Genomic DNA, 14709 nt, shown 5'->3' with positions numbered 1-14709 from the left:
GGCTGAAAGCAGTTCTGAAGCCTTTGTCTAACACATGCAGTGATGGATAGGAACAGCAAACCAATGATAAACATGTGTAAAATTCCAGCTTGTATATAAATTGGCCATATGGCTTTGGGCAAATCAGAATTGTTGTTTCTTATTTTCCTACGTGTCAAGCAGGAATAGTAAATACTAGAAATAATGAATTAAATAAGGCTAACATTGCTTTAGCTATAATCCAAGCACTGGACATAAGCTAGTATAGGCCTATTACCTGTACAAACTGATAATGAAGGGTTGAAGCCATTATTTGAGGATATCTTTAGTAAATGCTAAAATAGGAAATTAGCATCTTTAGTAAACCAGGCATTTAAAGTTAAATTGGGATTTTAAAAAAAAATCAGGCTTGCCATGCAATGCAGTATGAGTATTGTATGATAAAAAGCTTGTAGTTAAACTGAAGCTTACAATTTCATGTCCAAAGCCAAGCATAAAGATCACAAATCTGAATCCAGGAAACTTACAAACTTACTCCTATCAGCACGGCCCTTAAAGTCACCTGACTCACCTGTGAACAAGCTCATTGACAGTTTCCGTAGACTTCCCATCACTTTCATTTAAGGATGAGAACAAACCTTCCTACTTTTTTTATCAGGTGGGCAAGTTGGAAATAAAGTGGTGCTGTGTCTCTTTGGCAGTTCTGATCTGGCTTCCTGGTGCTGCATAAAAGGGCATGAAGAGGGATAAAAGCTGTCTTAATGTGTTCAGCTTATGTAATAGTGTGGCAAAAAAACCTTCACCCACATATCTACATTCATTAATTAGACCATAGTCTGAAGTCAGCTGCAAGAGTACCCAAGAATGTTTTGCTAATATGTCAATATTTAAATTGGGCAGAGGAGTAAATAGCCTGCATTAAAGATTCTTCAGAGTTTATGAGAAGCCTTCTAATTAAACAGCTTGGAATTTAGTTGATTATGCAATATTCCCAATGAAGTTTTGCAGTGGTTATAATGGAATGCAAACACACATTGTATGCTTCATTGGAAACTCCTGCTCATTTCAAATTAAAGCTAAAGAAAAGATATTTTTAATTCACTTTTTTAAAAAATAAGTGTATTGTTAATTAATAGCACAACTAAGGGAGATTCAGAAGAGAAATCTTACTTATAGATTATATGCTACATGCTTGGATAGCCACATGTGTGACCTCAATTCAGCAGTGTGCTATAGAGTAGACTCCATGATTAAACACTGTCATTATAACAAATTGAATAGAAACTGCAAGCACTGAATTGCTTCATAAGAAGTTGGTTGCAGTAAGATTGTTCTGATCTTAATGCTAATATTCGCTGCACCAGACTTCTTAAATTTGTTTCTTAATTAAATTGTCTTGAAGCAATTTTTAAAAAGTAGTATACAGCAGATTGGGAGGTCAGCTTTCTTCCTCTCAGATTTTATCATGTGACCCATCTCTCTCTGCCATCTGTTCTCTAGAATGTACAGAGAGAGAGAACCCTACAAAGTACTATGAATTTTCTTATACTCTTGTTTTACAGCGTACTAATTCAAAAAAGGAAGAAATGACACAGCTGAGACCATATATGATGAGATATTTTTATTCAGGTCTACCAGGCTGCTGCCTTTTTCTCATTTTTAAAAATGTATTTACCGTAATTGTATACTGTGCCATCTAACCTATCTGTACTTTCCTTAACACATTAGAAACCCAAAGGAACAGTTAGAAGAGGAAAGAAAGATGTCACATGAAGGCAAGAGTGTGGCATAGTGCAGTTAACCCCGTGCCATCTTTAGGATCCTTGGTATCCTAAAAATACAGCTCCATGTTGCTTCAGCGCTGATCTAGGCTCATGGATCATTACATGGTGACTGAAGTTAGAGCTGTGAGCCTGTGTATACATGTCCATTGTATGGAATGTATTTGGTATCTTGTCTGCCTGTTTATAGAAAATGTGTATATGTGGAAGCTAATGCTGATTCAGAGATTCGGAAATATTTTCTTAGGTATTTAATTATGTAGTTCGGATTATTCCTGTGTGCTTGATTCAGTTCCCCTTGACACAATTTCCCTCCTCTTTCTATTTGTTTGCTCCTCTAACAAACAGAAGCCTTTCCTGTATCTGCTAGGTAACCATTTCAAATATTGCATTTTAAAGTGAAACTACCTTTTATAGAAGTACTTAATAGAAAGAAGAAAGAAGCACACCCTTGCCTGGAAAATGAATGAAACCCTGCTTTTTATACGCTGATGTTCAGTATCTCTTACTTCTTTCTGTTGTTCAGGAATAATGAACTCCTTGAAAAAAAGTGAACCAGAGGAGACTTCTCTCACTTCTGCATCATCAGAGCATTCCGAAAAAGAAAAAAGTGGCAACAAGAAATTGTTTCCAGAATGGAACAGCAAAAAAGCTATTAAACCCAAGGTACAGATGAAAAAAAGAAGCAGGCAGTAAAATGTAGTTGTTTCTTACTCAAATGTATGGCTTAGCTCATCCCACAAGGAAGTCATGCAGCATTTGGAGTGGGTTTTTTTTGTTTGTTTGTTTTGTTTTTTGTTTATCCCACAGGAATCCTGTGATGTGGGTTGCACTGGGACAGGCTGCAGCTCACTGGTAGAGCACAGAATTTACAACAGAAAGTTTCAAGTTCCCTCATTGGCTTCTTCAGGTACAAGTGGGAAAGGCAGCCTACCTTGAGCCCTAAAAAACCTGCTGCCAGTGTAGGGGACTCTACCAAGCTACTTTGTTCAATGGTTGGATTCACTTTAGGGTAACTTCCTGTCTTCCAGATATGCTTAGCACTGGCGACTGGCCCAAGGCCAGCCAGTGAGCTTAATGGCAAGTGGACATTTTTGGCCAGTTTTCCCTAGTCCACTAGCCTTTAATCACTCTGCAACAGTGGATATCTTAGCTTTTTGACAATGGAAGGTGTAAACAACTTATTGCTAAATACATTGTGTGTGAGTAAGAAGATCCTTGCACTCAATTACCACATTTCATGCAATAATGTATTAATGTATGTTCTTCATCAATAATAAATTGTTTGCACTTTGCCCTTTAATTTAAATACTTTACAAATAAATGAAAGTTTTTATATTTTTGTTATTATTAAATATCTCACATGTTAATATATATCTCACAATTATTACTATAGAACTCACAATTATTACTATAGATCTCACACTTTACAGGGCAAAATTTGACATAATGACAAGTCATCTGTCACCTTAAAAAATAAGGCTTTCCTTCCACCCTCCCCCTCACCAAACACTTTAGAATCTCATGCCCCTTTGGTTTCTGAATATGTGTTGATTTATTTAATAGTTCCAGCATCTCCCAATGTTTTTCCCCCTCTTACTGCAACTGTTGGAAGCTCTGTGTTTGATCAGAAAATGGTAAACATAGTGAGGGTGCCTTTCTTTTACCATGGATTGATTTTCCCAATCAAAATTATCTCCCCCAAAGCTATTTTCTTCCCAGCAAGGGAAAAAGTTTATAAAAACAGAATCTGTTGTCCTACAGAATTAAAAAAAAGACTGATTTTTTTCCTTGGGAAAATAGCCTACAAAGGCAGCACACCACAGATACTACTCAAATCATACTCAGAGTCCCCTATGGCAGCAGTAGAGAAAAAGCAAGAATGTTCCACTTGTCTATTGTATTACATCTTGTTTTATCCTGAAGGTGTGGCATATCTTAGAGAGATGGGCATTCTTACTTGAAATAAAAGAACTAGATTACAATCAGGTGTTTTGTTCTAGTAAAAAAATAGAGTAAAATTGGAACCATGGACTCTAGAGCCTTTAATTAAGATCAAAATATCAGCAGTATCTATTACCAATGCTGTATGTAGGGGGTTCGCTGGGCAGTTATTCTTGGTGGGCTTTCTGAGGTCATGGCTGCATGGACTCTTCTGATGAGGAGCGTGAAGACAGGGAGGTGGTGGTGTGGGAATTGATGGTGTAGAGGAGGGTGAGGCCACTGCAAAGTTGCCAGGCTCACATTCTCAGACAAACCATGGAAACAGACAGGATAGGGAAGAGGCAAGAGGGGAGAAAAGAGAAGAGGGTGAGCCATTGTCCTGTCTGGTCCCTGACCCCATGAAGTCGCGTCAGGATAGAAAAGCTATCCCGTTCGAAGGTTTGCATTGATCTCAGTGATTAGCACTTCTCCAGAGGGACCCATCCAGATGGGTGGAGCCCAACAATTGGAAGTAGTTTCCAGTTTGGGTTCAACAAATCACCCTATCCATGAACAGAGACCAGTCTTTCAGTTGCCTATTAGCTGTGAAGTCCCAGTCATGAACTGTTTTGCAGAAAGCTGTCTGTTGTTTTGAAGCAAGAGGGGAGAAGGGGAGAACTAGGCTACTGACACTGTGTTTCATTTCTGTTTTGCTAGCTGGACCCACCGCAAGCATAACAGGAGATAGTACGTCTCACAGAAACAATGGAAAAGAACAGCAATGTGTATTTCCAAAGTACGACAGCTCAGAGATTCTCCCTTCTGTGAATTTTGCTGACCTGTCCTGTTCTGGAAATAAGCATATCAGTTATTTTCTGATTCCTGCCAGATCCACTAGCTTTCCAATGCACTAGCGGTGGACCCCACCAGCCTAGGGGGAGCTTTGGATGCTCCCCCCTTTTCAGGTTCCCACTTCTGTTTAGTCATATCAGCTAACTCTGAATAAAACCAGAAGAGGAAGCATAATGTTCTGTCTTCTCAGTCTAAGCTGTGGTCTATGCTTTCAGCCAAAGTGGCAATGTCATAATATAGTATGGAAGTTTTGCAATTCCCTTCATTCCAATACTCAGGCAGCTGCATGTGTGACATTGGACCCTTACAAAGGCAGTAACCCTTGAAAGTTGCTGTTAGTGCTGAGCATGTGAGAACTTTCTGACCCATGACAGCTACAACCATGTTGTGTTGGTGTGAAGACTTTGAACCAGATTGTTTAGCCAAATCTTCTTGTTAGAACAGGATATAACAAGGCAGATTTGCCCTTATTCATCACTAAAAGTCACTTCTGGGGTGTTTCTTGCTCAGCTGGATTTAAGCAGCTTCTTCAGAACTCTGCATTACTCCCATTAATATTCACTTGTACCTGCCCCTGTACTCCCCTAGCCTTTTTTTCCTCAGATTTGGGGGAAAATGCTGTAATAGCAGCTTGTTCAGCAGGTAGGTGTGCCCATCTGATTTCCTGTAGTGGCACTTTTCATGGGTCCCTTCTGCTCAAAAACTTCGTTACAGTATAAGCTTGAGCGGAATCTATGGTCAAGTCAGAAACTCAGACTTGATTCCTTAAGAATAGGGATTACTACTTGATTGTGCCTGGGCAATATCAGCTGGATGATGAAATGTATTTTCAGAGATTTTTGACATTTAATTACATAATCAGTAGCAAATTGAGGCAGCTAAATAAATAGGTCAGACTGAAAGAGACAAAATGGCTTGCCTGTTATGCTACATTCCAGATGCTTTGTGTTCAGTGAAATATTTTCATCTGATTGATGGCTTTCTCTTTCTTGTTGCTTTGCACAGGACAAGGCACTGAGAGCATGCACTTACTCTGCTAGCAGTAGCAGCGATACTGAAACAGAGCTGGAATATGAAACAAATGATTTTGGAAATGGAGGAGAAAAGTTGGTAGATTTAATGAACAACAAACAAGGTAATTTTAAAAATTTGTAAACAGGGATTTATAGATCCCACCCCTGTTTCTGTTTGTGGTTTGCTTGTACTTTGTCTATCTTATTTTCTCATATTTTCTCATATGTTTTTCAAATTTCATTTTCTATGTGCTTTTTATTATGTACATACATCGGTTTTTGTACCTTCCACCATGCTTATCACTAGAGGCCAAACTTTAGCATTTTTAGTCATGGATCCCTGTGGTATAACTAAAGAAGTCTTCCACTGGAATAACGTTTCAGCAATGTGTGAGAACCTGATGAGCCATGAACAGTTTTCTTGCTGGAGTATTCACTGCTCATACTGTTACAGTAGCTGTGTCAGGCTTTCACTTTGCAGATACCTCTTTCTCCCTGCCCCTGCTCTGTTTCCCTAGATAGCTTACATGGATTGATTATAACTGAAATTAAAGCCCAACTGTAAATATAGTATCTGGTAGGATTTTTCCCTTTGAATAGTCCTTTATCTTGAAAGCATATTACATTTTGTTGAGGTACACTGATATTATTTTTATTTTACATATCCAATGCAAGGCTCAATTAAAATGTAGACTGCACCTATATTCTGCTAGCCCAATGAATTTGGATCCATTGTAAATATAATTAGTAATTGTGCTGTTTTCTATTTTTTGTGCCAATTTATACACCACATATGTGCAGATATAACTCCAGATCAGGCATGGGCAGCTTTGGACTTCCAGGTGTTGTTGGACTGCAGTTCCTATCATGCTTCACCACTAGCTATGCTGGTTAGGTCTGATGGGAGTTGCATTTCAACTGTATCTTTGCCCAGCCTACTCTAGATTAACTGAGAAACATGCCTGGAGATGTTTCTGAAGCAGAGACTTCAAAAGTGAATCATGATGGCACAGCATGATCTCAGTCTTGAAAAACAGTGAAAATACCTAGGATTTCAGCTAATAGCTCAGATGTGGGCATTCTCTGATTGGCAGCTGAAGTTCATGTTGATTTTTAGCCTCCAGTATCAAGCACAAGCATAGCGGTTATCTGCTTGTCAGGAGCACTCAAAACCATATGCATATTTGACATATCACACAGCTGAGAGAACTTGGTGAGTCCTGTTTGGAATGCCTAAAGTCAGTGTATGCAGAGGTTCAGAGGTTCAATTCCACTGAATTATTGAATTATTCTGTATTTGTTACCTTCAAATCATCATGTATAGTTGTGAATTGGCCCTGAGTTATAGAAGATGGAGAGCGGAAAATGTTCTGTTCATCAGAAATAACAAAGAATATTGAGATATGCCTCCTGAAAGAAACAATGGTCAATTTGCATTCATGTTGTTAACAAGGAATTTTTGACTCCAAGCTTGGAGAAGATGCTCACATAAATGAACAAGAACTGTGCAACAATATAGGACTTTCAGTTCTAGCCATCAGTTCTAGATGTTACTACTTCTAGAGGTTCCAGCCTCAGAGTTTCTACATTGACAGAAGGAAGGCTACTTTTTTAACCTGAATAAGAATAACAATATTCTTATTAAATTAAGAATATTCTTGACTAACTGAAGGATAAATGAGAGGATCTGGTGGTGTGCAGATTACAGCAAGTGAATTTGACCCAAGAGAGACTGTTTTGAGGCTGCAGCAAGTGAATTTGACCCAAGAGAGACTGTTTTGAGAAAGGAACAAAATGAGGGATAATTATTTTACTTTACAATTAAATAAAATGCGCTCTCTCGCGCGCTCTCTCTCTCTGAGATTCTGCATTGACTTAATTAAGGACTTCTGAAACATTTCCAGAATCAATATACAAGACCTTTTCCATTAGAGAAATAACAACATATTTGCTGTAGTTCCAGCAGATATCCTCATACTCAGCATATGACTGATCGCTAATTGTAGAGTTGGGTGCATTCCAGTATTCAGTGGCCCTTTAAAGAGGTAGTTTGGTGATGTCATAGCTAATTGCTTGTGTGCTTATACACATAAGATGACAGTCTGTTGAGCATGTAAGCATCCCTGTAACCAAATGCTGGAATCAAGGATCAATTCTCTCACAATATTCTGTTTTCCCTGAACTGGACACCAGAATCACAGTAAGAAATAATAAAAGCTGTCTATTTATTGATTACATTTCTGTCTCACCCAATTGTTGTGTTGTAGCTGAAGTCAATAGATAATATAGCATACATAGTGTTTTTAAAAGAGATTCACTCTTACTATCTTGTAATCCTTCCAGCAACTCTGTAAGTTAGGGCAATATTATTACTCCTGCATATCAGATTAGAGTCTAGCAACAGAGTCCATGGCAGAAGGAAATGATGTGGGATTTCCTGTTTCATATTCAGTCTGCTTGCCACTGTCCTCATCAGCTCCAACCCCTCACAGGAATCCCTTTGTATATAAATATCACTGTAACATGATCAGGAGGAAGGGGCACATTGAAGGCACTCTGTTCCCTAACCTCCATAGGAGACTCATGAAGAAAGTAAGCTTGCTCATCAGGTTCCTTTGTTGCAGCTCACAGTTTCCTGTTGCCGCTGTGCTTCCCAAAGCACCTAATCCCTGCCCTGGTCTGAACCCTTCCTCCTCCCTAGGCCTAAGGTACAGAGAGCATCACAACTGGTGCAGCAGGAAACTGTACCTCCCATGTGTGGGTTTTCCCCTTGCTATTTCTGTCAGTCTATTGGTGCCTTGGGACTCCAACAAGCAAAGCCGGCCAGTTCCAGGCTTCCTCACCCAAAACCTCCTTTTCCAACTTTTTCTTCCTTCCTTCTCCACTTCTCTCTCATTCTTCTTCTCTTGTACCCTCTTCTTTCTGGCATGGCCTCCTTCTTTATTCCCTTGTTTCAACTGCCATTCTACCCAACACAGCTACACCTGCCCCAGCCAATAATCCCATGCAGCTGTGTGTCCTGATAATTGAAGTCCCATGCCTTGTTCTGCCCAAGAGCATGCTCCTGGCCATGCACCATCACCATCGACCCCATCTGCTGGATGCCAAGGGAAATGGATGAGCCCCTCTACCTCTTCACAATCACCTTTGCTGGAGCAAATATTTTTTTTTAGCAAATCTCCATATAACCTCAAGTGCTTCTATACATTTCAAAGCTTGTAAGCCTATTGGAGCCTTTTAGTCTAGATTGTCTGCCTGTGGACCTTTAGACCTTATTGGACCACAGCTTTTAACTATTGACCATGCTGGATGGTGTTGCTGAGAGCTGAAGTCGACCAACATCTGGAAGGTCACATGTTGCCCAACCTTGCTTTATATGTGTATTTTACAGTGATTGTACATAAGGATGGATCAACAGTTCAGTACATGAGTGACCAGCTATGCAAGTACCCATGCTTGAATTCTTGTTAACAGGATCAAAGCAGGCATGGTCTTTTCTGACCTGGCCATACATTGATTCAGCTTGCACCTTTGGAACACCACTTCTTATCCTCTATTCTCCTTTTCACTTGGCAAAAAATCTTAGCTTGGGCCATAAAGTAATATTGTGGTAGCTGGCTTCATCAATCTTCAGAACTTGTTTTCCTGCCAGGAATCCCAAGATTTATAGTGAGCTCTCAAGCACCCATAAGACTAAAATGTGACTTGAAGCATTGATGAAGGGAAGTGCCACCATCTTCCCTTCCCAAAGGGTAGATGTGTCTGGGGCAGCAGAGAGAAGAGGCTGCCACTAAGTGGAGGAAAGGTAGGGCAGGTGCCTTTCCTGGGGATTTTGAAGTGTTCTAGTCAAATATTCAAAAATTCTGAACAGTTTTGGGTGATTATTTATTTACTTTATATGCTGCTACAATAGCCTGTATCTGGGCTCACTGTGCAGTTCACAAAGAAGGAGAGCAAGTGCCCATCGCTAATGCAAATGGTAAGTAGAGATGAACAGGTACCTCCTGTTCTCTTCAGAGAATGTCACTGGTCTGTTCCAGTTTAAGATGTAGACATTCTAAAATGAATCCCACAATTGGCATATTTACCATTTACCATGGTTTTTATTTTTCCTAGTTCCCACACCATAGAGGTTTCTAATATGAAGGGCATAGGTGCATTAAAATACCACACAAAAAACTATGTTGACATATAGAAAATTTCCTCTTTCTGCAATGGCCGCCACCACTGAGGAAACTGCTCCTTCATTACTTATATCTCAGGACCTCAGGAACTCTCTGCCATTACTGCTCAGTCTTTAACAAGATGACCCTTTTCTACTGCTACCAGTTCTGTTGGAATACCTTACGATCTCCCATTAGCAGGTCTCAGAGACATCTCTGTGAGATGGGCACCAACAGTTAAACAAGTACTTTGTTAAACCAAGTGCCTAATAGATCCCTAACAATTAACTTTGGCAATCTTCAAAAGACAGCTTAGTGGCAATTCTTGAAGGGCTTTCCTACATAAGGCATTTGTTGAATACTCCTGTTTCTGGAGAGCAGCACTTGTGAAAGGGACCTTGGGGTGTCAACTGCAGGCTAAACATGAGTCAGCAGTGTGATGCGGTGGTCAAGAGGGCGAACGCCACCCTTGGTAGCATAGCCAGAAGTGTGGCTTCTAGATCAAGAGAGGTATTACTGCCACTCTATACAACTCTGGTGCACCAGCAACTGGAGTATTGTGCTCAGTTTTGGGCCCCTCATTACAGGAAGGATATAGCCAGGTTAGAGTCAGTGCAGTGTAGGGCCACAAGGTTGGTGGCTGGTTTGCAGGGGATGGGGTAAGACTGAGGGAACTGGGTCTCTTCAGCCTAGAGAAGAGGCAACTCAGAGGGGATCTGTTGGCGACATACAGGTATGTGAGGTGATGTCACATGGAGATGGGTAGAGACCTGTTCTCCCCTGCAGAGGAAGGCAGGACGCGCTCCAATGGAGCAAAGCTCAGGGAGCCAAGGTTCCATTTGGATGCCAGGAAGCACTTCCTGATAGTCAGGACCCCGAGGGTATGCAATGGGCTTCCACAAGAGGTTGTTAAGGCCCCATTGGTGAGGGTGTTCAAAGATAGGCTGGACATGCACATGGTGGGCATGTCGTGAGCAGAGCCAGCTGGTGCCAGAGGTCAGACTAGATGGCCCGGGAGACCCCTTCTGACTCGCTTTGTTTCTATGTTTCTTGTTCGTGAGCTCTCTAGACTATGCCATGATGCTTCAATTTTGCTTCTTTCTTTTTCAAGTATTTTCTTGTTTGTAATTTTCCTTGCATGTGGAAAATTAGTTATGAAATTCCAACAGGGAAAATGGTGCACTAGCTCCTTGTGTATTTTGTATTCTGCTGTAGCAGAGCTCCACCAAGAGGCTGTGTAGCGGAAAAGCAGGAAATTACACTTTGTGTAGAGTTTAGATCTCAGTGCTGTGATGAAACCAAAAGGAGATACAGAGATTAATGGTAGAAAAGCCCTAACTCTCAAGGGACACTGTTACTTTGGAGGACTTATTTTATCTCATTCCAGATTCCCTACATCTGCACAACCAGATCCAACTTTGAGGTCAGTCTTCCTCTGGCTCCATAGGTCTGTCCCATTTCATTACTAGCTGCTTGGATGGTTTATCTGGTGTGCTTTTATAATCCTCCTCTGGCAAGATCCTAGGGCAGCCTCATGGCATCACCTAGCTACTTGCTCATTTCTCCTGCCTTCTCCAACCATCTAAGATTATCGGACAAAGAATAGCTTTCCTTTTCTCCTCAGGCTACCCTTTGTCTTTTGTAAGCACTACACAGTAACCAGCAGACCTTCCCCTTCTCTTTCCACAGATTAGGTTTGACTCCCCTCCTGTCAACTATCTTACCTTAACTGTCATTTGCTAACTGTTCTTTTACACGAAGCTGGAATCCAAGCAAAGCAAAGTGTAATTCAAGTCCCATATAACAATCCTCAAAGCCATTGTTTCTGATTCCTCCTCTTCGGAATGTCATTAAGCAACTACTACTATACACAGAAACAAAGCAAGGCACTAGGTTTATTCATATACATTGTAGCTTCACAAGTCCACATACAAGTGGGAAAGACAATATGAACAAAGACCACCACAGGTCCAGAAATAATAACAAAAACACAGAAGAATGGTAAATGGCTAAGTCATCAGTGAGGCTCTGAAAACAAGCATACCCCAAAAGTCTTTACAATAATTATTACCCCCAGACTTCAGATCTGAGCTTCATTGCTGAACTACACTGGAGTCTTTTTGCAGTGTTCCTGCACTGTGTTCCCAGTGCAAGATGACAGTGCTTCTCTGTGTACTTGCTGGAAGGACCGAAGCTGCCGCTGTTGCCCACACTGCTGGTCATTCACCCCCCGGCAGCATTTTGCTTTGATCGTATCAGCCCGAGCAGAAGAAAATTAGGCTGCTGGGATGTTTTGTTTCCTTTTGCTTTCTAGCTCAGTTGCTAATCTTTGCAGCCAAAGGCAGGGGAAAGCAGCCAAACCATAGAAGAAGGAAAACAATGCTGTCCCATATAGCCATGTCTGTTTTTCTCTGAATGAAATAAATATTAGGAACTGATGAAGGGGTGAGTGAACAAAGGTGGTGTTACCCTTGCTTGTAGCATTGGAGAGAGATGGGTTGGAAAGATGCTTTTCAGCCAGGGGTGCCTGAAACAGCTGTAGAATTTGCACCTCTGACAGGTGCATGAAAGGCCTGGTGCACATGCTGCCACAGTAAGACTGTAGCAACTTTCCCCAGTCGCCAAACGTCCCCAATTGACGTTTTGAACTACAATTGCCAGTAGTTTGGCCATGCAGTCTGGGGATGATGGTAGTTGAAGTTCAAAACATCTGGAGGGCACCAGGTTGAGAAAAGCTGGTTTGCAGTGTTGAGCCAAGTCCACTCTTTTGATCACAGTCAGCACCATTGTCATTTCTTTTCACTTTTCACTCATTATATCACTATACTGCCCAGTAGCCAAAGTTGTCTGAGCAGTTTTACCTTAAAAATACAATATTATACTTTAGTTAAAAGCCATTTTCATACACACATACCAACATAAACAAACCATGCATACTGACAGATGGCTGCATAGAGAGAGAAAGAGAGAGAATTTTAGCGATCAACAATACGAAATTCAAGGATCCCATTAAAACCGTCTCATAACTTTCCAAATGCCTAAATGAAGGAAGGTCTGAAAATGGTTGCCAAAGAGAACTTTTCTGGCTCCAGGCAGGCCTCCCTGGGGAGAATGCTCCATAGCTGGGAACTTGCTGCCACAAATGTTTTTGTTAGCGGTCATCATGCTTGCTCTGCATTACTATCTTGGGCCTGCAAACCAAGCATCCTTAGTATTCAGTAGCCAGAAGTTCTGGACCCAGTAGAAGCAGCCTTTGCAGCACGGTCAGCTGCATCCAGCTCAACTTGGGCTGAATCATGTTGATTGATCAACACACTGTTTCAAGATTAATGGATTTATAAATACAAGGATGCAACTTCCACAGTCAAGTAAATTGAAATCTAGATAGATAAACAACCTTTACATTGCTAAGATGTTTCATTTGTCATGTTTAGTGAATATTTGTTTTTTTCCAATGAATACAGAATCTTATGGGGAACTAATGGGTGAGAACAGCATATTATTTAATGGAGATAGTGATATCTTGGATAGCCATGAAATGTATAAGCTCATCAGTCATTTCCTCTACTTCACACTTCAGGTTTTAAGATTAGCAGGATGACAAGCTAAAAATGTAATTAGCAGGGGGGAAAAGAATGTTTAAAACTAGAAGCTAGACATGTGCTCAGGTGATGTAGGGCAGATGAGCCCCTGCGATTAACATACGCATTTAAGTTAAATTAATGTTCAGAATTCTATGTTAAAGTAAAATTAGCTATTTCTCTTCAAGCAAGGAAATTACATACTATTAAAAATAGGAGCATGTATCTCTCATAATTTCCTTTTCTTTTCTTCTTCGCCTTTTTTTTAAAGCATGGATCCATAGCCTGAATTGTAACCAGAAATCACTTTGCTTTGTAGTTTAAATTACACCCTGCCTTTCCTAACATTAGAGGATGTTGTCACTGTTGTTGTAGTGGATGCTACAGCTTTATCCCTCAATGTTTCCAGTTGTCTTGAAACATTGATTCAGCCTGAATAAATGTGCAGCATGCTGAGTATTGTATGGTCTCAAGTAAACATCCAAAGTGTGGGAATGTGTATGCTTTGTTTTTTAAATCTGTCCTTAGCTGAGCAAGAAGAAAATAGTGTGAGGAAGTCCTTCATGGGGAGACCCATGTCAATCTTGGATTTATACCAGCACAGTCTCTGTGGCCATTATGGAGAGGACGGACCTGAACAATTAGCTCATTACAGTTTTATTGAACAGCTGAATGGAGCTTCCACTAAAGAACACAAGAGCAAAGAGATCCCTAGTGTGAGTTCTGCTGCTTTTTTGGTGCTATTACCTCTCTCTTACTTGAGGGTTTGCTTTCTTTTTCTGCAAACATCATTACTATTTATTGATGTCCAGATTGAAAATGTCACATGGACTGCAGGGAAGACTAAAGGAAAACTTTTAAGCATTCACTTTCCTCAAGGCAAGTTATATGGGGCCATGACTTTTGTGCTTGTGAATGCTGAACATTAAAGATGGGCCAGCTCTCTGAAATTCACTCTAATCTTTTGTTTTCCTTTTTCTTTTTATATGAAAAGACGTGGTTGTAGATGCTTTGAGCCATTTTGCAGTAAACAAAATGATATGCCGTGGATGAAAATAGCATATATCTGTTTCGAAAAGTGTAGTGTTGACAAACATATTTAATATATATTGAAACCTACCATATATGTTTGGGTGTATAAGGCAAATTGTGTATAAGACAAGATTGATATTTTGGGCTGTTTTTCTGGTGTTTGTCATATGATAGGCCTACAAGATAACCCCCAATTTTTCTTCGCTATTCCCAGTTTCAAGGATACTCTTATATATCAGTATATATGAGTATATCTCTAGAAAAAAAGAGTGAATATCTCTAGAAAAAAAAACACACAAATATCTCATGTCATGTCAACTGAAAGACAGAACACATGAGTGAGGCTGGTTAGTGCAGAGACAAAGAGTGTGGTGTCTCCAAACAG

The 14709-nt window shown here is 40.3% G+C and overlaps 1 protein-coding gene across 1 annotated transcript in view; it reads left to right on the top strand.

Annotated features, from left to right (window-relative positions):
• NCKAP5 (NCK associated protein 5) overlaps window positions 1-14709 on the top strand; it is a 640837-nt gene that overhangs the window by 577450 nt on the left and 48678 nt on the right. Inside the window, exons 15-16 of the mRNA XM_044438433.1 lie at window positions 2287-2426; window positions 5541-5670. Of these exons, the coding sequence (XP_044294368.1) occupies window positions 2287-2426; window positions 5541-5670 (270 nt within the window). The remainder of the gene's footprint in view (window positions 1-2286; window positions 2427-5540; window positions 5671-14709) is intronic.

The sequence above is a fragment of the Varanus komodoensis genome, unplaced genomic scaffold (assembly GCF_004798865.1).
Source record: "Varanus komodoensis strain SLA01 unplaced genomic scaffold, ASM479886v1 scaffold32, whole genome shotgun sequence".
Lineage (NCBI taxonomy): Eukaryota > Metazoa > Chordata > Lepidosauria > Squamata > Varanidae > Varanus > Varanus komodoensis.
This window is presented reverse-complemented; position numbering and strand designations above follow the sequence as displayed.